Source organism: Sebastes fasciatus, chromosome 2 (assembly GCF_043250625.1).
Source record: "Sebastes fasciatus isolate fSebFas1 chromosome 2, fSebFas1.pri, whole genome shotgun sequence".
NCBI lineage: Eukaryota > Metazoa > Chordata > Actinopteri > Perciformes > Sebastidae > Sebastes > Sebastes fasciatus.
Genome location: NC_133796.1, coordinates 23,252,141 through 23,278,594, shown reverse-complemented (window position 1 = coordinate 23,278,594; position 26,454 = coordinate 23,252,141). Strand labels below are relative to the sequence as shown.

Here is a 26,454-nt window from a genome sequence, read left to right as displayed (position 1 = left end):
ATCTAATTCTCACCGGAGTATACAAAAATAGGCTTTACCATGTGTATTTATTGTGTTACAAGAAAACATGCTATATTGTGATATATAAAGTTATCAAGATATGAAATGATCTATATCGGGATGGACGATGTTGGCCATATCGCCTAGCCCTACCCCCAACGACATAAATACTGCAACATTAAGAGACATGCTGTCAGAGCTAGTACTGTCAAAAATATCAACTGAATATTTTAAACGGTTTCAATGTCCATTTTCCACAGTATCGACACACGGGTACCAGCTCCACTTTCTGCTCTCTCTACTTTCCAACAGCGAGTTGACACACACACACACTGCTGTTTATCTTTTAATAAAAATCTAAAATGTTACGCCCTCAATGTTGTGTCAATTATTCCCCGTGGTATCAAAAATGGTATTGAATAAAAATATTTTTCAAGGTGTTGTATCGAAGTCAGTAATTCCAGTATCGTTACATGTGTGTGTGTGTGTGTACTCACCACAACCCCAAACTGCTCAGGCTCTGACAAATTTGCGTATTCATTTTTATACTTGGCCAAGGCGTTCAGCTGCTCCTGCTCCGGTAGGTGATTCACAAGGTTCTACAGAGGATTGAGAGAAGAAGAAAAGAAGTGAGAGGCAACATGGAGGAAAGCAGAGAAAAGCAATCACTATGTTTATTTAAAAATAGCCTTGTGATGGTGGTGTCACGATGCCTGACACATTTTATTCTATTAATTAAAATAGTTGGTATGGTGGTATATCCTCCTCATTTTCATGTTTCAATTTCTTTACCATGTTCAAAATGTAATAATTTGAAGTGTCCAAAAGCCGTTTGCCCTCGGGGGATTGGCTATATCTGGCTCTCAACAGCAATGTGGTTGTACAGTCAATGCCTGCAGACCAAGGTGGTGTTTTCTTTGAATTTAATTTAGAAAGAGCCCTAGGACTACCACTCTTTATGCCAGGCTTGTTTAGAAATCTAACCTGCTGCTGTTCTATTGGCGGTGTGTTTTGGTGAGTGTCAGCCCTGTTGATGAGTTTCAGTAAAAATAAAGTTCTGTAACTGCAATAAAATGTCTTTTATTATCAAACAGAAGACTATATCCTTAGGGCTGTTCATACATATAGAGACAATTGAAAGTGATTGTTTGTTTTTTTAGACAGCCAAAAGGAATAAATGTTAAATTATTTAAGCCATGTTGATTACATTGCCTTCTCCTCTGAATTTAACAGCCATCTCAACAAATACTGCTATTATGAGGTAAATATGTTGGTCTGATGCATTTAAATTGGATTGAAAATCTGTTCCTGATGCCTGGAGTCAGAACAAATATTGCCACTTTTATTACCTGACTTTAATGGAATTTGCCTTAATGACTATTAATTATTTGCATGTTGTAATGAACAATTATTGATCAAATTAATTCTTTGAAATGTACATCCGTAGATCAGGTTTTGTTTTTGTTTATTTGTTTCAACTCAGCTTACCCACACCTACCCTGTTAATGAATCTAAAACCCTTAAATGTAACTTCCTAAACATCTACTGCACAAATTCGTATTATTGTTATACTTATTCATGCCTTTTAGTCCGGCCATTTACACTAATGTATTTCTTTATTGGCCAGACTGCCCAGAAAGTCAATGGACGGCCTCTAGCTCGTACTCGACACAAACTATTCCCATCCTCGCCTCCCTGCACTGGCTACCTGTGTCCCTCGGAATTGATTTTAAAGTTTCATTATTTGTGTTCCCCATCCTACACTGTTGACCTTCTCTGTCCTTACACTCCTCTTAGTAGCCTAAGATCTGCCAACCAGTCGCTGCTGACTGCTCCCAGGGTCAAGCTGGAGACAGAGGCTAGGAGGGCATTTGCTTCCAGGGCTCAAAACATCTGCAACATCCTTCCATTCGAAATCAGGCAAACAATATCAGTGTCCTCTCCAACAAGGGCATCTAGTAATGCCAGATAAGTCACTGAAGCGCATAACATTTTACAACTTTATGCAATACTTGACGTACCTGGATCATAGGTTCAGTGAGTTGCTCCTCATCCACCTCCACTATCATCCGACAGATTTCCTGATAAGGCATACGGAAGGAACCCAGGAAGATGGCTAGAAAGACACAAACAAAAGATGCAGAAAATCAATAATAGGAAACAAAAACAAAATAAAGAATGGTGTGAATTTAAAAAAGAACAGCTCAAGTACACATGACGGACATGAAGTAGGAACCAAAGAGAAATAAAATTAAAGATACCTCAGTACATAAGTCAGTGAGACGTAAAACTGTTTTAGAAAAAGTGATTTGAAAAATTACAGTGGTTTAGCAAGCATGAGATCATCAAGCAAGTGGTACCACTAGGGACTGAATGGCAAATGTCTTGTCAGGATAAGTCATTAGTCTAGCCAGTGGTATGTCAGAAACACCCCGACAGTTGATGTGTGACTAAGCTAGGTGCAACATGATGCAGAACTTTTAAGATTATTGGGAATACCTGAAGGTAAAAACTGTGGTGATAGGAGTATCATTGAATATCCTAGCTTGTAGCCTAAGCGTTATATTTGAGTGAGTATGGCGTAAAGAGAGTTACAGACATCAAATTGACATGATATACAGCAGAATAGGGCTGACCCGAATGCATCGAAGCTTCGACCATTGCCATGGTAATCGACCTCCAAAATCAGTATTCGAATGCTTCGTTTTTGTTTGTTTGTTTATATATATGTATATATATATATATATATATATATATACTGTATATATATATATATATATGTGTAATAATAAAGTATAAATCCCAAAATAGCCCATGAAATAAGGAATAATCCAACATAATTCATTATTCTTCTTACACGGCTTTGTTGAATACTCGATTCTGATTGGTCAATCACGGCGTTCTAAGGTCGGTTATTTGTTTAATGCATATCGTTGCTGTGTCTAACAAACCGTTGCTATGGGCGCAGTTCTGATGTAGGACTCTGGCGAACCCCTTCATGGCGATGCAGGTCCAGCGTCATCGCCCTGTCGGGGTTTCTTTCACAACAATGACCGGTTCGCTGTACATTATCCCTTACATAGTCAACATTAATTATTATTGGTTATTCTCAGACGGATATTGCTGTTTGTTGTGTGTAGAAGTGTGTGTGTACAGTAGTGCGGCAGTGGTGCTGCCCCGGGCATTGAAACGGGGGAGATGGAGACAGACAGCAGAACATGTCATTCTGCTGCGCTGTGCCGCGAAGCTTTGAATAACTTTGAATATTTCACACTGAAGCTTCGAAGCCCAAAAAACTCTCTTAAACAAAAGATGAAATCAGGCTTATTTTGTGAAAACAGGGATTTGAATATTATGTGAAAGGTTTAATATAAAATTGAAATAATAAGACCTAACAGACGATAAAATGCATTGTAATGAACAATTACTGAGGTGACTTTGGGCAAAGTTTCGGTAGCCGGTGATCTCTATAAACAGATTCTGTACTCACATGTAGAATCTGTATGTAACAGCATAAGATTTTGGTATCGGAAGCATTCTGGTTTATGTTTGTAGTCCGAGTAGTATTGACGAATCACGTTCGAGCAGGCTTTGTGCAGGTAAACAGTCGGTGTGGAGAGCAAAAGAGGAGGAACACATTGGCCGAAATGGAATCTCGGAAATCCCCTCAGCTATCGTCTGACGATGATTTCAAATTAGCTTGTAAACTGGAAACTTGTGAAACAATCGCGTTGTACACGTTGTCTCTCAACCCCCACTCCAGTCTCGTGTCCCAAGTGGAATGGACTGTAAACAATGAGCAGCGTACGGAAAAGGAGGTCTTTGCCCAGATATCCGCTAGCTACACTGGTACTACTCTACGAGCCTCTACAATTGCCCCCCGGGGACAAATAAAGTGATTTGAATTGAATTGAATTGAACACCAGAAATATAACCCCAGAGCCCCCAGAGGCTTATCTGTCGTCAGACCGATAGTCGATAGGTTCCGAGACTGGGTAGCAAGTAGTCAAACCTTTCAAGACAAAAAGAACTGAGTGCATACATTCAGTGGAGGTCTGACTGACTAACTATTTAATTTTCAATTCATTTTATATAGCATCAAATCATGACAGAAGTTATATTGAGACACTTTTCATATATCGAGCAGGTCTAGACCAGCAGAACCAGGCGCTGGGTGGGCGGCCATCTGTCTCGTGTTGAGAGAGAGAGAGAGAAAGAGAATGAGAAAGAGAGAGAGAGAGAGAGAGAGAGAGAGAGAGATGCACAACAACAACAATAATAGCACAACAGCTAATAATAATACTAACTAGCATTTTTCTTTATTCTACTTTTAACACACGTCAAAATGATATGAGTGAGCTCTGTGCCTTTATTGCTAAAATTAAATTCTAACTCCTTACATGGAATAAATTAGCACCAGAATTAAAACCCCACATACAGTCCTCATTCTCAACCTCAAATCAAAGCTTTTAGACTCTTTACCTCCCATGGTGGAACGCATAAACCGTCTACTCTCCTTTTTTCCTCTCCTCGTTCCTGCTCTATAATTTCCGCTGCGTGATTTATCACTGTTACTGGGCTGATTAGTCTCATTTTCTTTTAATACATGAAACAAAGGTCACAGCTCCCCTTGATATAAGCCAATGAGGTGCTAAGATCTGGGAGTGCTTAAGAGATCAGCTGGATCCTCATTAAGGCCGGGTGCTTTTAAAACGGTCATTTTAAGACTAAGCATGCGTATGCGTGCGTGTGCGTGTGCGTGTGTGTGTGTGTGTGTGTGTGTGTGAGAGAAAGACAAAATTTTTCCTTTCCTCAATGGGTGCTTAACGTTGATAATTAGCTCAGTGTGTGTTTGAAGACATAGGCAGCAGTGGCCAGGTGTTGTTTTGCTTTAATTGCTATAGAAACAAGCAAAGGTACAACACATTCTCTGCCAAAATTCTCCATTGAGGGTCACTTTATAACATGAAAGGAACGTATAATAAGGGATACAGGAGTTGACTTAAGTGAGATGAAGGGAAACGGTGATTGCAAAGTGTATTGTGAGGAGCTATGGAGGCAAGAATGACAGACATGACCAGTATACGGTAACATCAAGACACATGGACGTGTTTAAATCCAGTACTTGGGAAGAGGAGTGGGCTGAAAGGAAACAAATACTTACAGAGATTCTGTGCAATCTTAGGATCGAGCACCTTGAGCTCTTTAATTCTCTTCTTTATGGATTTCTTATCCTCCAGATCCTCCTCTTCTTTTTTGGCTGATGAAGACAGAAACACTGGATTATTATCAACACGTAAAGGTAACATTTACACAAATGCATGCCTTTACTGTATTGCTGACGTGTATGATACACGCAAATTCAGATACAGTGAGATTATGGGATTTACATATCTTTTTCCAGCGTCCAGGTACAACATAAGGAAGGGGAGAAAGTGACTGGAATGTAGATTTTGTTAGTTTCGATACTGATACCAGTATCGGAAATGCGTCCGAAAATGCCCAAAATTGGTATTGGAACATCTCTAGAGGCTGTCCAGTAGCTCTTTATTTATTTATTGAGTTGTAAAACTGTACAAATTTCAAAGATTTCAAATGTTTAAATTCAACTACATACAAGAATTACTTTGTTTTTTTTCTCTGTTTGTGTGTTTCCATATTTCTCCAAATGAACAATGACACAGTCTGCCTTGCTGCTAGAGAAGCATGGAGAAAGGGATTATGGGAAAGTGTTGTGATCACACCGCTGACAGGGTAAGGTATGGGTGAGCCGTGGCTGTTCCATAAACACAATGTTGCACATACAGTAATCAGGTTATAGGTGAAGGTAAATCTGTTCTGGGTCACTTGAAGCCAGGTAGATGGTAATTGTGTGCTATTGGTAGATAGGAGTGGTCTGATTACAAACAACAAAACATAAAGACAATAGGACACACAGATATACACACACATACACAACCCTCTTGAGCCACAGAGTTCATGGTTGGTTTTAATTATTTAAGACACCAGATTAAGAGAACAAAATGTGCATCCCAAGAGTATGCTGGGTAATTGTCTGGTGCTGTAATTATGGTGTGTGTGGTGAGAGGAGAGGAGGGGATAGGAGAGGAGAGGACAGGAGAGGAGAGGAGAGGAGAGGAGAGGAGAGGAGAGGAGAGGAGAGGAGAGGAGAGGATGAGGAGAGGAGAGGATGAGGAGATGAGGAGATGAGGAGATGAGAGGATGAGAGGAGATGAGAGGAGAGGAGAGGCGAGGAGTAAATCCACAGGAAATGTATTTCTACTGTTCCACATGGGCTTGGTCTTCTTTCAGCGATCCTGTATCTAATTAAAAAGTGAAGAGGTATGCTGGGAGCTCCCGCAGAAAAGAATGTCGGCGTGTCCACAAACATGCACACCTACAGTACAGATCACCACTGCACACAGAAATACACAAACACGACCACACACTGAGCTATCCTTGGACTTACGTGGCTCCTCTGTTGGTACACTCTCCTCACAGTCTTTCAATGTGTGAGAGAGGGGAAAACGCAAAGGACAGACAAGGAGGACAATGGGAAATGTGTACCGTGGAAGAGGGAGAGGAGAGAGAATGAAGAGATGAAAATATGTTTTCACAAGACTGCACCGTGTCCACTGCAGCGTGTAACACAAAGAGACTCAAGTAGGGAAGGACCAAATATGCTATAAAAACTTAAATGAGAAATGGCTGAATATATGAACAAGCAGAACATAACTAGATCGCATAGAAAACTGGAGGAAAAAATAAATTAACTGAAAATGAATCTGTCTTGGTCCATAATTACAAAGACATAACACACAGACATGCATGGTGTATTTTTAATCTTGGTCAAGATAGATCTGAAATGGTTAGTCGATAAATCAGTTGGGCTTTAGCAACTATTTGATATTCATTCAATATCAATAATGAGAAATGTAACACCTTTGGGTTTTGGACAGTTGGTTGGACAAAACAAGCACTTTGAATTGGGCTGTCAAAGTTAACGCGATGATAACTGTGATCAAATTGTGATTTGTAGGTTGTATCGGGCTCCGTATAAAAAGCTAGAGTGAAGATCCTGGTATCATATGAAACTAGAAAACCTAAGGAATCTACACCAACCAATAACGCTCCAAAATTTTGGCAAAGAAAAACTGGCATGCCATTTTCAAAGAGGTCCCTTGACCCGAAAATGGATTCTATTCAATATCTATGATAATCACATGCAGTTTGGGTCAAGTCATAGTCAAGTCATTACACTGACACACTGACACACTGACAGCTGTCGTCTGTTGGGCTTGAGTTTGTCATGTTATGATTTGAGCATATTTTTTATGCTAAATGCAGTACCTGTGAGGGTTTCTGGACAATAAGTGCCATTGTTTTGTGTTGTTAATTGATTTCCAATAATAAATATATACTGTACATACATTTGCATAAAGCAAACATATGTGCCCATTCTCATGTTGATAAGAGTATTAAATACTTGACAAATCTCCCTTTAAGGTACATTTTGAACAGATAAAAAGGTGCGATTCATTTGCGATTAATCATTATTAATTATGGACAATCATGCAATTAATCGCAATTAAATATTTTAATCGATTGGTAGCCTTAAGTTGAATATGTCACCTTTGGGAAATTGTTATGGGCAGTTTTCACTATTTTCTGATATTTTACAGATCAAACAATTCAACTATTAATCTAGAAAATGATTATCAGATGAACCAATAATAACCTTTGCTGTTGTAGCAGCCCTAGTCATAATATACATGTTTCCAAAGATGTCAGGCTGAATTTTGGGCAAATATTTCTAAAGACGATGCACAAGACATCTAGATTTTGTTTCCGTTTGGTGTCATGCAGCTATAAAAGAAATATGCATTTGAATAATTTAGTCAGTTTAAGCATTATACTCTCTAGCTCCAATAAAGTGTTGAAGAAAAAATAGATTTTACTTTATATATATGATATGATATTATCATACAAGGTTAAAAACAATTTCTAACTTTAATGGTTAACAGAAAAAATTAGGTTTAAAAGGTTAAATGAAAACACAAATTGGTCTAAATAGGCATATGAAGGACAGCTTTGCATCATCTGCCAGTAGAATAGTAGCTCTTCACCTACTTGTGTAAATATGTTCAACAAGTAATGATGCAAGGCACTTCACTTTAGTCTCTCTGGATGCTGAGAGCCGAACAGCGCTTACTCAAAAAGAACAAAAAAATAAAAGAAACCATATTAAATTATAAAATGAAAATCACTAACAGATGTAAAGATGTCAGTATTTACCTTCAAAACAGCATAAATAACTCAAGTATGTATTCTTACGGAAATGTAATCTTGAATTTTATGTTATTGGGTATTAGGATGCAATATAAGGAGCCGGCCCTCGAAAGCCTCCAGCTTACTGCATTAAGATGTTGTATTGATCCACTCATCATAAAGTATAGCTTCACAGAATCCCATTTATTACACCAACACACACACACTGAATCTCTCTCAAACACACACACACAAGAAACGCACAGCGGCAGTGCATTAACCACCTAGTTTCAGTGCATATAAGCATACTTGGCTGGGGTCGCATAATCCATGAATCATTCTCACATAATACTGCGAGGGCTGCATCCATCTCTATCGTACAAGAGATAGTGATAAGATAGAATATCGCGCGCGCTCACGCACACAGACACGCTCGTGCACTCTCTCACCGAGCTGCCTCAGGTGTTATCAGTTGAATCAGCTAATTAGATTGCCCCCTTCCAGCATCACCCCCAATCTCTTTGGCCTTAAAACAGCTCTTCTTCAGGGAAGCCTGCCCATTATACATCAGCCAATTAAAATGTCCCGCAGGGGGTCAGAGGTCACTGGTTAATCAATCAGAGGGAGCGGCGACTGTTGTAGTTATCAGATTGCGCTATCACCCAGGAAGTGGGGGAGATAAGGATACACTTGTGAGTGCAGCGCAGCGGGGAGTCTGCGTCACATCACACAGGTTCTAGGGAAGAGGTGAGGGATACAGCGTAGGTATGGTGTGAATACAATATATATTTTAAGCTCTAATGGCCATTTGCCAACATGAATTTATGAGACAAGATGACGCCGTGGGGGTGACAGACAGAAAGATGTAAGTTTAAAAACAAAGCCATTGACTCAAAATCACAGTTAGCATCAGATGTTGAGATCAGAAAGCGCAGAAAGGGAAAGCAAGACTCCATCACAAGACAGGAGAGAAGCAGTGCATTAGAGATAAACACCAGCATCGAGTCAACGGTCTCAGTTGAAAGGCCTACTCCGCTCTGCCACGGCTCACACAGTGCTAGCCGTCTAGCGTCAGAACACTTTCAAGTTAAGGCCTCTTAATGGAGGTCTGTGATAAATGTCAACTTGGTGGCGGGACTGTGGACAAAGTAGGAAGAGAGATGAGGAGGAAAAAAGAGCAAAGAAGAAGGACGGTCTCAATTTCAAACTTTGTAGGATAAAAAATAAAACAAGGGGGGTATAAAAAAAAAAGAAATGTTTTATTCTTTTCTCGAGAAATGAACAAGGATGTTTAGTTGCGGGATCAGACGAGGACGCAAGAAAGCTAGAATTTTGAAAAAAAAAGTTATCTACTCCTCTCACTTGTAATAATTCTACTGACTGGTTTTTGATCCAATCTCTGCCACTTGACAAAAATATGACAATGTGTAACATTGGCGCTCACGCATGCTTCCCAAAACAGTAGCACTTCCCACAAGGCAGTATCAGTGAATTGTGCCGTCAAAGCACTAAAGGGAAGGGTGGATGAAATAAAACTGCTGTGAAAGAGCATGACTGATGCTGTACATGACAGGCAGGCCTCAGAGACAAGCAAGTAACACCTCAAATCCACCCTCCTACCCCTTAAAACACACACACACACACACACACACACACACACACACTCACACTCACACACCAAAATCTCCTCCTCCTTCTCCCCGGCCCTCTACACTCACACCAGCACTTCATCTTATCAGGATGGATTTCTAATCAGTGAAAACGCCTTACTGGAACTGCCCTCCTTTTTGCACACACACACACACACACACAAAGACACACACACAGGCGCACACACAAAAAAACACTAATGTCAGATGAAAAAAAACATATACTCAATAACTAAAATCTAAGAAGTTATCAAGTGAAGTAAGGACTTGACAGCAGTGTGAGTGAGAGCGGCAAGAGACAGACAGTGTTTATTTAGCCCGTCATTTTATCCAATATTTGTCCAACTATCTCACTTCCAAAGGAGATATCACACTCTCTACTGACTTTTCTCTTGATGAGACTTCATTATTTATGGCATGTTGTAGTGATACGAGTGTCTCCCCCAAAGAGAGCAGATACACGAGCACACACAGCGAGGGGGGAAAGTTGAGAGGGCAGCCGTCTTCAAAGGGTAATTAAATCACTGTGGTGTTTCCAATAGCCAATCAAGGCAGTCATGCAGGTAAAGTTTAAATCACTGCTATTAGGGGAGTTTCTGTAGCAGGGATAATATGGGGGGCTCGCAATTCAATCTGCAAAACACCACACACACACACACACATGCACACACATCCATTGCCTCAAGCAAAATCCACTATGAGACAGCTGATGCACAGGAGGGGGGCTGTCTGCAGCAAGTGAACAAATCCACCATTCCGACACATCTGTCAACTCTACAGTCAACAGAGGGGAGACGAACAGTCAAACCAGCCGCGCGGCTCGACTGTTGACTCACTGTATGGTTCTGATCCAGCTAAGTCCTGAACTTCAGTCAGCCTGACAGAAAGCACAAGAGACACCCCAGAACGTCCAGTGGACTATACACACCTGCCCTCACCTTTCCCCTCTCTGCCTTATCAATGCACACACTCCGGCATCCTCCTGACTAACACTGACATGACGGCCTGACTGGTCTGTTTACACGCGGACTATCCACTCCCATCCCGAGTTGCGGCTGTGTGGGTATACTAGTGAGTGTGAGACAGAGAGGGAGATCAGAGTAATGAAGTGAGGAGCTGTGTTGTGAGTGAGCTAATCAAAGTGAACCATGCAGGGCCACCTCTCCCTGTGATCCAGACTAGATGACCCAGGGCCATAATTAGTCTGAGACTTTCATTCTGATAGCAGCAAATTAACAGACTTCATTAGGCTCGTCTCTCCTCTCCACTCCACTCCTCCTCTGTTCCTGCTATACACCAAGATCGTCTCTAAACCTGCACCGCTAAATTGCTCCTGCGTGAGCGTCTACGACACACCAGTCGATTGCTCTTTGCGAAGAAACTAACACACCCTGCAGAGAGAGCACAGAAGTGTGCACATTTAAAAATAAATTTGCAAATCTGGACTGAAATTATTGACGCTAAATCAAAAGATTCATAATTGATTAGGAGCTTCTGTTAATCAGTATGTGCTGGCCTGTGGGAATGCATTTTACAGGTGCTCTATTCTCAGTGGAGTAGTGCCCTCTAAAGGCCTTCTGAAGAGCTACCAATGGCCTCAAAATGTGTGATTGTGTGTGTGCGTATGTGCTAAAATTAGTATTTTCTGACTGTCATATCAGGTATGAAGCATTATTATCTCCATTTCATTTCACTATGTGACAACACCAATCCGATCTGAACAGTTGTTAAGCCCACCCTAACATTTCCCAAGTCATTCAATGGATTGATGGCGGCCTAAATCATCCGTCTCTGAAGTCATTTGCCACAAATTCTCTTTTTTTTCTGCCTGCACTGTTGCAAAACGTATCTGTGGCGCCCATCCCTTCAACACTCCCCCCCCCCCCCCCCCCCCCCCCTCCACCCTCCACCCCACATACACAAGCCTACATGTGTGGATGAAAAATCGCCGCAGAAAAATAAAGTCGCGAAAGCAAATATGTTTTTAACGAGCCAGCCCATTACTTTGGTGATATGAGAACATAAAAACACAAATTGGGAATAAATTGAGGTGCTGATGCTTGAGAAAGTGTGGCAGAAGAAAGAAGGAAGAAAACAATGGAGGAGAAAGGGAAAGCTGAAAAACAGAAGAAGGTTAACCACACGTAAAAAAGAGAAGGGAGGCTAAGAGCGAGTGACGACAATGACAGTGTGTGTGTGTGTGTGTGTGTGTGTGTGGCGAACGTGACATTTACAAGCAGTTCAGCACATCGTCACAGGTCCATGTAATAGGTGTGTTGGTGATTGTTCCGAGTAAAAGTACTGTATGCAGGAGCCAGTGTTACTGTAACACATTTCTAACCAGAATGTGGTTGAATTGCGAGCAAATTTGAAAATATATATGAAAATAGTAGGCTAGACATTGTTAGAAAAGAAGAAAAAATAGCCATCCGTTCTCTGTGCGACCAGACCTTCTCTTTCAACAACAATGAAAAGAGCCTTTAATGATTATGCATTTGATGAGATCTCTCATAATGGCACAAATTTTCTGCAGCCACATGAAAAGTCATTATAGAACTAATGGTGTCCTCCAAAATGTCACGGCAAAAAAAAAGCCGAAAGAGAGTGAGAGAAAAGAGGAGAACAAGCGAGACGGAGAGAGAGAGAGAGAGAGAGAGAGAGAGAGATACATGGGAGAGAAAGTCCATTTGATGTGAGCAGATATACACCAGTGCTGGAAAGTAATACTAACCTCACAACACGGACATCCCGCTGCTATCCTCAGATACTCCGAGAGGTGGTTCTACTACATAACTAGGAGTCATTTTAGCAGCTAATTAGATCACCTACCCCAGCGAACACAACAGTGAACACAACTGGATGCTATACATTACAATTTATTTTCACCCGAGTGCTGCTGAGATGATTATGATACTCGGGTAATTTAAGTTGTGAGCTCAAGACAATTTAAAGCATAAATGACAAAAAACTTTTGACTACTTCTGTAAATGAGATACTTGACTTTCTTTTGTCTCTTTCAGGCATTTGATTTAAAGACTACCTACTACCCAGTTTTTTATCCTTTCATCCCCACCTCCTCTAGTCCTCAATCTCTTCGTAATTCCCCCATGCTGGTGTCCACCAACCTCCTCAGCTGCTTTTGTTTCATTGTAATTCAAAAGCCCACCAAGTTCTCCAAAAGCAGACCACAAAAGCTCTTTCCGTTTTAAGAAATACACCCACCTTGCATTCAAGAAACCTATTAACCATCACTATAGCATGTGGTAAGTGGCTCCAATTTAGAGGTAGTCTGAGGGGTTATTGTAGTGAAGATTGACGGACGAGAAGCATGGCTTTGAAAATGTCATGATCACATGACTGTATTATGCGTCACATCAGTCAGAGTTTGACAAGTCACGACAAGCCGTCAGCTCTGACCGTGATCTTTACCTCCGCATGGGAGCCTGAACCACTCAAACACCCACATGAGCTTGACCCCGCCCACACACAACCACCAACTCCATCAGGTAATCCCCCAAATATGCTCTCGCAAACTGACGAAACCCACACAAACAGGCTTCCAACCCAGGCCATTATAATCTTATGGAAATGGGCTGACTAATTAGGTCTTAACGCATGCCAGCACTGGGAAGAGAGCTTGTCTTTCCTCAACTTTCTCTTTGACAGGCACATTGATCTGGAGAGCCACTGAGAACACACGCCTTAATGCTACAGAGCGAGGCACATAAAAAGAGGGGACACTTGTGAAGCATCTCGTTCAAGTTTTGAATACCCTTGTGTGCTGTTTTGTGAAGCTTTCATGCTGAACTGCACACTGTATACAAGTTAATCATGGTTGTCTGTGATTCCTAACACTTCAAAACAAATGTACACTGATTAATTAGTCATCAAAGTCAAAATCCATTAATAAACATAATTTTAATAAAAGCTATTCACCTGTATCATATTAAAAAAACTACAAAGCGCTCATGAGGAAATCACTGATCACTAGTAATCCGTTTAAGGCAAAATTAGGATTGCAAACATTACATCGATCAAACTAATGCAATTCCTCTAAGTACCCAGTACATGAATACATTTAATAAAAGGTCTATACATTTCATAACTGGTAGATGTAAAGCAAACACAGCTTCTATATCACTCACTAAACTAATGTCATGTGCTATAATTGCTTTGTACTGTTCCTACGGCCCCAGCACTAGATTTTCAACCAGGTAGTGCACAGCTGTAGTGGGGAGATTCCATTACTGTCCCACTGTGTTGCTTTCTAAATACACAGTATCTTGGCCAGAAACCTGTACAACCAAATTAAGGGTATCCTAGTCTTGTGAAAAATGCTCATGTTACGTATTTATTTTGACAAAAAAAAAAAAACACATATTGGCATCAGCCTCCAAAATCTAGTATTGGCCCGGCTCTAATTGTAAATTACTATGACAATATTTAAAATATCTTATTTATTATATTTCTTAGGGATTTTCTTATTATTAATATTCATTATAGGCTTATTACATACCTGAAAATTATAAATACAGTAACTGTAGTACACAGCAATAGCAACAAAAAAAAACTCCATACTGTCTATTATCTATTTGTTCATTTTTATCCCCAAAGTATATAGCGGCTACAGGTTAACAGTTACAGTAGTATAATTACATTTAGGTGCAGTCCTCATAGCACTCTATTAAGAGATGATTATAAAAATATTTTGCAACAACTGAATTAAAAGCCATAACTATATAGACTTTATTATATATTTTTTAATTTCCACGGTCTCTAATATGGTTGATAATACTATGGGCCCTATTTTAACGATCTATAGCACATGGTTGAAAGTGCATTTAGGGCGTGTCCAACTCCACTTTTGCTAGTTAAGTGGCGCATAATCTGAGCGCAAAGTAAGGTGCAAGGGGCAAATGGGCAAAATAGGCTAAATATGATAAACATGGATTGATAAATAATGAAAACAGTATTACTTTCTGATGCAACCCACGGGAGGCTCGGATCGACTGAGCGGAAACCTCCGGAGATGCATTACACACGGGCTTGCAGACGAGCACTACCAGAGAGGCGGTGCGTAACGTGCGGGTCCATCAGCTTTAAAAAGGCGCCGGTTAGTGGGAGAGGGCCCGCAAACTTTGAAGTCGCCCATGACAACACTAACACACGCTGAGGGATGTTGAGAGGAGACGCCAGAGGCGTGTGTGCACCGGAATCTCTCTGTTCATGGAGGTCATGCCAGTGACCCGAGGAGCGTTACTTCATTATATTCCATAATATTCTGAATTGTCACCTGCCACCTGAATTTAGTGTTTTCCTTTACATAAATAAAAACGTTCTAGCGCCGACACTGTATTTAGCTGCAGAGGAGGAGGAGCGCTGCTGCATGTCCCTGTGTGTGTAACAAGCAGAGTGTACGCACTCTGTGAACCTGTCTATGTAGACACATCTTACTATCTGAATAATTTACCCTTTAAATAGCAGGAAAATACTGCGCCAGACTTTAGACCAGGTTTTCGTTGGTCAATGGTGCAATCACTTTCTGCTGCCTCAAGATAGCAATGCGCAAACAATGCACCTGACCACACCTCATTTTAAGACCAACACGCCCATGAGCGCACAGATGGGCGCAAGTGCATTTGCTACTTACACAACGTGGGCGCTGGGCATGAAAATGACAACTGTGTCGGTCTGAAACTAGCAATGACAGTGGCTCTGCGCTGTGTGACGATTTGCCCCGGGTGTAAGATAGAAATGTGCAGTATGCACACACATACTGGATCACATACTATCATGCCTAAATTCAGATCTACAGTATATGGTGTATACACCGCTAATGAATGTGCTCAGAACCCAATCATAAAAATCTTTGTATGTTTGCATCAATAAATTGAAGCCTCCTTCAATCACAAAATCACCAAAATAAAAAAAAACAGAGGCTATAAAGGAGTAGCTAAAAGAGCTATTAACATACTCATTTCTCCATCTTTAACACTTGCAGTTGCCAACACACTTTGAGTTTCTCCGTCTTTCAGTCTTTCATCTCGCAGAGCTGTGACTTTGGAGTAGAGGTAGGTTATTAGCAGATGCCTGTATCCTGGAGAGAAATGGCAAACTGATTTTGTGATCTTTCAGAGTTTCGTCTAATTGGATGTTATTTATTAGCAGGAAAAGAAGCCCCAGGAAAGGGCAGCTCTCTTCATGTTGTTGCTCATTTTCCCAGCACTATGGCGATGAATCTATCTCTCTGCCCTCTCTTGATAAACACAGAGATGGAAAGAAATAACTGGTTTATTCCAGATGTCAATTAAGATGCCTCTACTTAGACGATGAATGCAAGTATTAGAAAATATGTCCATTTAGTAAAATGTAAGTTTGACTTTCACATGCGTCTCAGCATATTAAGAAATACATATTTTAATGTAAAGAAATACATTGAATCCTTACATCAGCAAAACCCTTAAAAAGCTATTTTTGCCAAGTATCAAGGTCAAGGTGGGAGCAGTGAAGCCAATATGCGCTATGCGGTACTGGCATATAGACCAAGGTATTAACGCACTAACACCTTTATATTCAAGTCCAGAAGGTAGTATCTCACCGCCCACCAGCCGGAGCAAACTTTATCATTTTACAGCTAAACAGTACACTACAAGATGTTTCTGAAAACATTTGAGCGGAAAAATAGGCATTACAGTAACAGAATCTTGATTCATATATATGATCAGCACTGCCTAGTTTGACCGTTTGATCGGAGTTTCACAAGCAGTGATTGACAGCTGCCCAGAGACTGCTCGGTTCTGATTGGTTGTTTTCGTTGGTTTAGCTTTAAGAGGCAAAATACTGAAATATTTAATAAATGGGAGTTATCAAATAGACTGCATATTGGCCAGATACAACAAAACAGCCAAGTTGTACTCTCCATTTAAAGGACAAGGCTGGTTATTTTATGTTTTTACTATGAGCAAGTCCCACGAATTGAACTAAACCACCAATGAATTTATCCTTACATGGACTGTGTGTGTAGCCAAAGCCTGATATAGCGTAGTGTGCAACTTACGCAGCCATTTGAGCTGTCACAGAGAGCTGCATTTATATTTTGTTTTATACACCAGAATAAAAACTGAACAAAGGGAGGCAGAATGGGAAGAGAGGCGGGGAGTTTGTTTCCAATGTCGCCCCTCTATGATAAACTTAAATAAAGTAACCTCACTGCTGGTAGAACTGACTATTTACAGAAGACCAGATATGACATGTAGTACAATACAAAGGGAGACGGGTTCCACATATCCCTCAATTCCCACCTGCCAGTGTCTCTAAAACATTCTGTGATTTCCACCCTCTCTTGCAAACACCCACAGGAAAGCCCTGCTATACATGTTTTATCTCCATCTATTGACACTGAGAGACACAAAGAGCTTCTCCGGAGGCTAACGGTGAAATCACAGTAACTGCTCAAAGTTGTGAGAGCTGTAAACATTCTCTCTGGGCGTCCACTCACCAGATTTTATTTGTTTGTTTCTCTCTTTTTTTCTTCTTTTCTGTTCCAATAACAGGAAAAAAATAAGTTTCTTTGTCTCCTTTGCGTTTTCAAATGCTAGTGATTAAAACTGTATGGATTTCAAAGAAGTAATCAGTCCCATTGATATTGCAAATTACTGGCAATTACTGTGACACTACAGCCGTTCCAAAAGGGACAATACTTGGAGCTGGGAAGATCTGTGTACATCACAATCCACATGTGATTAAAGAAATGTATGATTTGATCACTAACCGTTCTCTATATGCCTACTTTTCACTTCAATACTGTTCTTTTTCTTCATTTTAATGAACGTGGTTAACCACAGGTTGAGGTTATATTCTTTGTAAAAATACAAAAAGAGTCCATTTGGAATGATTCTCATCTATCGATCAATCATATGAAGTTACATAATCTAAACTAACTACAGCCCACACAGCAGGATGGTAAGACCATTTCAATGATGTGCAAATAATTGCGATGACCACGTAAATAATACAAACAACATCAAGAGGTCACACAATAACTCCACGTGGTTGAGGTTGCTATGGCAATACGTGAACCATGGCCTATGGTGGTGAAGAGGAGGAGAAGGTAGCAGGAGTCCTATAGCCATAAACTGTAAATTTGAGCGGAAGAGCTTCATGAACATTAACGGAAAATACTCCAGAGCAGCACCAGAGAATTGAGACCTAAATTATGTTACCTTTACCAATTCATAACTAGCGCTGTGGCCTTTGCTTTAAGGCCATGGCATAAACCTCAGGCAGTGAATATAAAAGATGATAAAACTCTAAGAAACAGAAATGTCATTAATACTGTAACTATTAATTTGCTTCACTGCTGAGAGCTTACAGCAAGGCCACCAACACAATCACCTTCCATCACTCTAAGAGCACAAAAACTGAAGACAGACCACACACTCCACGTTAAAGGAAAGAAGGCAATGTCAGGTCAGACATGAAAAGAAATAAAGCTTTGAACTAATGTGACAAATGCAGTTCATGGATGTGCCACACAATCTCATTTGAACCTCTAATACTAAGTTCAGAGCTAACAGGATGAATGGCCCTGCGTCACATCGCACCACAATAAAACAAAGTGCGAGGTGAATTGAATCAATGTATGGCTTTTCGCACTGCAATTAGAGCCAGGCTAAATGAGCTGTTAGCCTGAGGGTAAGAAAGCTTTCACACTGGCACAATCCTGGCACAATCCGACCTTAGCCTAGGGCTCGCTGGCTCCACTCTTTCAGAGCAGGGTTAGCCTTGAGTTGCGCCCTGGAAACTCGACTAAACACGGGGCTAAAAGTCGCCAGTGTGAAACCGAGCGAAGGAATTTGCGTCACGTTTTTGTTGTCCGATTTGTTAAAGCGTTGCGTGGTTCTAGAATTTAAACATTAGTCACGTGTTCCAACGGACATAAGTGCTATTAAAAGTGCAGTGTGAATCATGTAGCCCTGGGCTTAGGTTAACCTGGGTTAACAATGTGTGTGTGAAAAGGGGCTAAATTATCCCAGCCTGGGCTAAAGATATGCAGTGTGAAAAGTGTGTGTGTGTTTAATTATCAAGAACTGCACTCCAGAGAGTTAAGCCAGGGCACATTTTCCTCCGTATAGCCTGAACATGCAAATAATTTAATCACAGCTATTGTCTATTAATGTGGATAATTTGCTGTTTATCCCATCCTAATACTGCACACAAATAGCATCAGGTCACTGTCATGTACTTATGGAAATTATTTTAAAACACATACCAGAATGGGTTAAGCATCCTTAATTGAGAAATAAAAAAATAAAAAACAGTTATGTCTGATTGCAGGTTAAAAATTCACAAAATCTGAAATCAAAACCTGGATTAAAGGGAAAGTTTGCCATCTTTTCTACGGATGTTCAATCAGTGTTGATGGTAAATGTAGTCGATTGAAGCAATAAATTCCTCAGTGTGTGCCATATTGACAGAGAAAGCTGAGTTGTTGTTTTGTTGTTGTTGGAAATGTAACTAGGTTGCAATACAAGCAATAGAAAACAAGGAAGGTTCTGCTTTTGAGCGTCATGTAGAGCACGCCCCCTGGTTACCCAGACACATCCAAGCTGAAATAGCAGGATGTAGTTCTTCCTTGCATCTAACTATGTCACCGTCACGTCAAATGACGGTGCTGGATGAAGGAAGAACAACAGATATACAAACTACAAACTCAGCTTTCTCGGTCAAAAATGAATGTATTGCTTCGACTACATTTACCATAAACACGGATTGGACATCCACATAAAAGGTGGCGACCCTTTAAGTATGGAAACAACTGCAACTGGTACTGTAAACTGAGGAGAAAAAAACAACAAACGGGTGAAAGAAAATAAAAAATACTAACCTTTGGTTTCTGCTCCAGAGCAAACATGAAGGCAGATCATGCAGCCAAGCAGAAGTTGCAAGAACAGGATTTAAGAAAAAGCAAGAGGGGAAAGGAACAGAGAACAGAGCAAACAAGAGAAAGGAGAAAAGCTGGTTAGTGTTTTTTGCAGTAAGCATTATCTCAGACATTTTATTGTCAACAGAGAGACAACAGAGAGCCTCGCACTAAATATAAAGCGATGCTACAGTCCATTGAGAGAGATTTTGAATGCATTAACAGAAAAAGTATTATTGCTATGAGATTCTTCACAATAACAGACTTGTCAAAAGTAGAAACAGAGCCGAGTTACAGAGAATCACAGAGAATTACAGAATCTCAAGACGACACGTCACGGTCTTAATGTTCTAGCAGTGGTGGCTTGAGTGATTTGAGTCACCAATGACATTAATAGTCAATGACAACTGTCTCGTATTCACATCAGACATCACAGGTCAGAGCTTTGGTTCTCTCACTTAAATAGGACATAATATTATACAGACTTGTTGCCCTCATTGCATGCATTAACTGATACTGACTTGCTCATGTAGAGATCCTGTCTGGCACATTTTTAATACATGTGTAAATGTGCTTTGATCCAACTTCACAGCAGTGATTGTAGCAAAAAAATTCATGTGAATTTCTCTCGTGATGTGTAGAATAGGATTTGAAAGGTTAGAGAAAGGAGACTGTATATTCGGAGTTGAGTTTGTGAGGGAGAAAAAAAAATTTCACAAGCTTGAAGCACGTACAACCATTTTCTCAGTGACTTTAAATTCTTTGATGCAGGTGAATATGTTCTACCAAAATAAATTCCACCACCCGAGTCCCCATGCGTTTTTCAACAAAAAAATGCTTCCATAAAACAGAGCACGAGTCCCGCTTGTTGAGACATCACCATAAAAATGCAGATTTCTGCAGTCACTCCACTGTTTCTCACTACACGGGTCAGCAGACAATTTGTTACAATGAATTACAATAGTGCTGCAGCTTATGCCACTTTCGGGTCTCCCTCTTTTCAAGTTGCTTGATGAAGCTCTAAGAGGAAGGACTCCTCTCTACCCTTACGGGCTCCACCCCCCGTATATGAGACACTAACCACAAAGACTGCAATTACAGCCCTCAGATGTCAAGGGAACATATTAAAGCTTAGAGTTCAAAGGCAGACACTGAAGCATCATTAGCTGTGCTTAATTTATAATCTGTGATTATTAATCACAATGAAACAACCCTCACTCATGGATCTAATGATTAACTTCAGTTAACCCCTCACTATTCATACTCAACCTGAAAGCTGTGCGAATGACTTCTGTCATATAGCACCTCCCGTTTTTTTACCTCTATGTGATCAATGTTCAAAGAACAAGGCACAACTTTAACACTGCCTTTTCACAGCAAAGGAAACAGAAGTGTGGGCAGTACCTACTGTATGTCTGTGGGTGTGAGAGTTTATGTGTTTGGGTGGACAAGGAGTATTTAACAAAGAAATGATTAAGAGGTTTTCACTACAATGTTTTTACACATCCACCATGTAAACATTTTGCTTATTTAATTGCGATTAATCACGATTTTCCATAGTTAATCCAAGATTAATCGCACATTTTATCTGTTCAAAATGTACCTTTAAGGGAGTTTGGTAAGTATTTAATACTTTTATCAACATGGGAGTGGACAAATATGCTTTCATTATGTAAATGTATAATTTATTATTGGAAATCAATTAACAACACAACACATTTACACATATTGTCCAGAAACCCTCACAGGTACTGCATTTAGCATGAAAAAATATGCTCAAATCATAACATGGCAAACTGAAGCCCAACAGGCAACAACAGCTGTCAGTGTGTCAGTGTGCTGACCTGACTATGAGTTGCCCGAAACTGCATGTTATTATCATAAAGTGGGCATGTCTGTAAAGGGGAGACTCGTGGGTACCCATAGAACCCATTTCCATTCACATATTTTGAAGTCAGAGGTCAAAGGACCCCTTTGAAAATGGCAATGCAAGTTTTTCCACACCAAAATTTAGCATAACTTTGTGGCGTTATTTATTCTCCTTCACGACAAGCTAGTATGACATGAATTCCTTTAGGTTTTCTAGTTTCATACGATGCCAGTATCTTCACTCTAGCTTTAAAACTGAGCCCGCTACAACCTAAAAATTGCAAGTTCCGTTAATATGTTAAGGAAATTAGTGTGAAATTAGTCAAAATAATTTGCGTTAACATATTCTTATCGCGTTAACTTTGACAGTCTTAGTACAAATATGAAGAAAACTCCTGATGTTAACATGAAAGAAAATTTCTTTAAGTTCTATTTCTTTGCCCTAACACAATCAATAGCTGCTATCATCAAGATAAATTATAAGGAATTATTAAGACAGCATCTTACAAGCTGTATATAAAAGCAAGTTTGTTGCAAGTTATTGCCTGAGGAAATTGTATGCTTTTATTATAGACAGTAGAGAGATGACAGGAAATGTTGAACCAGTTGGTGTCTTAACCTCTAAGCTTCGGTGAGCCCCCAAGATTCAGATTTTGTGTGAATCAGAGGATTAAGAGCCAGAAAAAATGCTGTAGAAGCTTATATACTTCTATAGTTTTTTTTTTTCCAAAATGTATTTATAAACCTACAGCAGCATGTGATGCAAGTAAAAAATAATTCAGCTTGTAGATACAGGTTGTGACCGTTAATTTGGTTACGCCTTCTCAGCCAATAAAGTCTGATTAAAGATCGCCATAGAACAGTTTATGGTGTAGAAGGTTTTTAAATATAAAAAATATAAGCACAGCATGATGAGATTCACATTTTTGTAGAGAGGACATCATAGCAATCGGAAATATAAAACATTTTAAAATATGAAATTTAGAATTGGAATTTAATTTAATCTATGTTTTCACCACTTTGCAAGCACCCTGATGCAGGTGGTTGTCTGAATAAAAGTAGATATGAACACTGCATTTGCGAGTGAAGATGGGAACAATTTTATTAAAAACATTTGAGCACTTGTCCTGTTTTGGGAGTTGTTGTCATTTTGCGTGTATTGGGGGGGGGAATGTAAACAATAATGCATAAATATTACACTAGACAGCCATTTATGTCAAAGTTTACAAGTCACATTATCTATGTGTTTATGGGAAAATTGCCCCAGAAGATATGAGATTTAATCTGTATGAAATAAACTAATATAACCTTTCAGCTGTATACTATGGGAAGACAATAACATCTCAGGAAGCCAGTTGGAAGAAATAGAATTGCATGCCTGTAGTTGCATCGGCATGAACTGACCAGGCCCTAACCAAGAAAAAGACCGTGGGGTGAGGTCAAAAGAATTAAGAAACACTAGTGCCGTGCCCGTTCTGGGCATGGCCGTTCGGAGCGTGAACCAATTGCTTGGCTCTCTGCATTACTGCTTGCAGTGTTGTCGGGGGTCATGCCTGTTTCAGAGCATGGATATATAAAGAGAAATGGATACAGTGTTTGAGGCGGGGCCCGTTCATTCCTATGAATTTTGCTCAGAGGCGAATGAAGCAATTGGGAAGTTGATTTACCTCAAAAAAAAATTAGCCGCTGATTTACAGACGTCTCTTTCCCAATGTAAGTCTATGGGGGGAAGTGTTTTTGGGCCCAATGGCACCACGTGATGGACATGGAAGTTGTAATTCCACCATTTGGCCTCTATGTAAAATTTGCTTCAAAGCCCGGCGCTCTTCCTGGGGGCTTGGTTCGGAGCGCGTTCCAGTTCGGAACGTGTGCCTGTTTGGACCGGGCCAATTGCTTGGCCCCTGAAAGTGCTGCTTGTTCTCGAGAACCACAATCACTCGTTGACTCCGGGGAAGTGAAGAAGAGTTTGGTTGTAACGTTAGTATATCCAGCCGCAAAAGTGAACTGCAGTCAATGAGCCACGGCCCGTAAAGGACCGCTGCAGACGACAGGCTCGACTCATTACGCAGAGCCCTGAAGCCCCACCCCCGCTGTTGCACAGAGCGCTTTTATTCAAAGTATATTAATATTGAACATTCCGCGTGTCCGAATTGCACCAACTTCGATAATGCACGTCCTTCAGTCCCCACCAATACACCCGCCAGGTGTGAAGTAGATCGGATGGATGGTTCTCAAGATATGCGAAACACACACACACACACAACGTACATACAGACATTCCTTGCTTTAGTTAGTGTGTGTGCATGTGTTGGGAGGTGGGCTTACAGTAGATATTCAATGGCAAGACCAGTAGAGGTAGGGTTAACCGCAGAACGGTACATCCTTGAGACAAAATCCGACAAACTAAAGTCTACACCCTCCTGCCTTGGTAAGTGTTTTTAAAAGACACAAGACCACTGTTCAAGGAGCACAAGCAGTGGCAGAAGCATCAACAGTGCTACTAGTGGCTCTATTAAATCTACTTCCCTTCCCTCAGGGATTCAAAATGTCTGACTATCTCTTGAGAGACAAAGAATTTTTCAAACTGCTCCTTCCAATATGCCTGAAATGGCTCAACTCAAAAGGTTAGCATGAGAAATAGTGAGGGTGTAGCGTATAATGCTGACTGCAACTCTACATTCTTACAGAGGATTCTGATCTCTGACTCAAGACAGTCAAGCAGAAACTGGATGAAGAATACTAAAGGACAAAACTGGTCAATTTATGACCCTTTACCCCTTTTTATGGCCACTATCTGGCATTATGTTTCTTGCACTGACTTTTCAATAAAAATGAAATGTACTTTAAACGATGTGTTATGCTGAGCTAACGTATCTTACTAGGTTTCGTTTTAAAATTTTGAATTTGTAGCAGGAATGAAACTGGAACTGAAGTCTGTAATTTACTACGAATATAGATACACCTACCATGTATAATGTATATCTATATCTATCTATATATACATATAAAATCTGACATTCCCTCCACTATACACAGACTCCCTCCACCACACCTCACGCTTTGATGGGAAGTTTTAATATTTTGTGAATGCAAGCGGAGAAAGACACTAGTCTACAGCTGTTTCATTTTACACAAAGCAAGCTGTCCACTCGCATGCATTGACTCTCGCAGAACAGCAGCTGTGTTGTAATGGAGGGAGCGGTCAGGAACGGAGAAGTAAAGAAGTAGTGGTTCCAAAGAACAGCAAGGCGGTAGCTGGATTCCCTGTCTGAGCTTCACTTAAAAACAACTCAACACTAGATCTTGTATGGAGGAAAAGCATCACTGCACTGACATCTATGGGTTGAAAGGTATAAGTCTGTTGAACCTCTGGCCACGCCAATGATCACAGTTACGTTGTACTTGCTACCGCAGCCAGCTGTGATAGAGGATTGCATTGTATTACAACTCAACAACACTGCTGCACAGTGTGTGGAAAGAATATGTGGATACTACTAGCTGGCAATGAAAGACAGATTATTTCCCCAACATGGCAAACACGAACTATGTAATATTGAGTCTAACCGCTTCAGGTCTAAGAGTCAACAACAAGGGTAAGCATGTGCTAATTAGCACTAAACACAAAGTACATTAGGGTTAGGGTTAGGGCCATTAGTTTTGAAGATCTTTGGTGATAAATAAAAGTGTTAGACAAACTAAAAATTCGACCTGATGATGGTGCTTGAAAAAAGGTCAGGGGATCAAAGTTCTTACAGTTCATCCCCTGGAAACCATGAATGTCTTTTCCACTTTTTATGGCAATCCATCCAATAGTTGTTGAGATATTTCAATAAAAAACAAGGTCAGAGATCACTAAAGTCAGTAGGATTCATCCTGCGGGAAATATGGATGTCTGTACCAAATCTCATGGCAATCCATCAAGTAGTTGTCAGTGGTTATTGTTGATATTGTTTAAAACACTTCCAACATATTAAATTAAATTTACTAAGTGGAGTTGTTACATAGATATAAATAATTATATAATATAAGCCTATAGCAAGATAATCATGTCTATAATGAATTCAGATTTGTGTCTTGGCCTCCAAAATGATCCTCTACAGCTCTAAACTTTTGAGATGCATATGGGTTAGACAGAAGAGAAAAAACATGTGGCCAGTGGTGATAGTAAATGATCATGTGTTGTTGTTTTTTCTGGCAAACATGTATAAAATGTCTTTGTCTGATGTAAACTTAAGTGCGTCTGTGTGTGTACATGCACGTAGGCGTTAATGAAAAGAGCACTTGAGTGAACTTGCTCACCCAGACAGCCCACTTATCTGTACACAGGACGAGTGTCATAATTAACAACACAGGAAGAGTGCCTTTCTTTTTAATGAGTGAGGAAACAGGAAATCAACACCATTTTCCTGCAGGAACGCACAATCCTATCTGACCACCAGCATTGATTTACTGTAGCAGGTCACAAATAGACTTGATATATATCCCCCATCTCTCCTGCAGCGTTTTCTTCCTGCAGCATGTATTAAACCAGTTACGTTTGTCTGCATGTGTAAATATCTGCATGAATATTGGTGCTTGATGTACATGGCAGCAAAAAGCACCTGATTAAGTATGTAACTTTACTTATTTTTTAACAATATAAGATCAGATAAGATAAACCTTTACTGATCTCAGAGGGGAAATTAAGGTGTTGCAGCAGCACAAAGACAGAATTAAATACAGATAAATAGGGAAGTAAAAAAATAA

General features: G+C 40.2%; 1 protein-coding gene across 3 annotated transcripts in view; it reads right to left on the bottom strand.

Moving 5' to 3' along the window:
• The window catches only part of LOC141755240 (protein diaphanous homolog 3-like), a 196,502-nt gene that overhangs the window by 108,652 nt on the left and 61,396 nt on the right, over positions 1–26,454 (bottom strand). For all 3 annotated transcript variants that reach the window (XM_074614644.1, XM_074614646.1, XM_074614645.1), the window contains 3 exons: positions 5,165–5,260; positions 2,022–2,116; positions 498–599 (listed from right to left, as the gene is read on the bottom strand). In XM_074614644.1, coding sequence (XP_074470745.1) covers positions 498–599; positions 2,022–2,116; positions 5,165–5,260 — 293 coding nt within the window. The remainder of the gene's footprint in view (positions 1–497; positions 600–2,021; positions 2,117–5,164; positions 5,261–26,454) is intronic.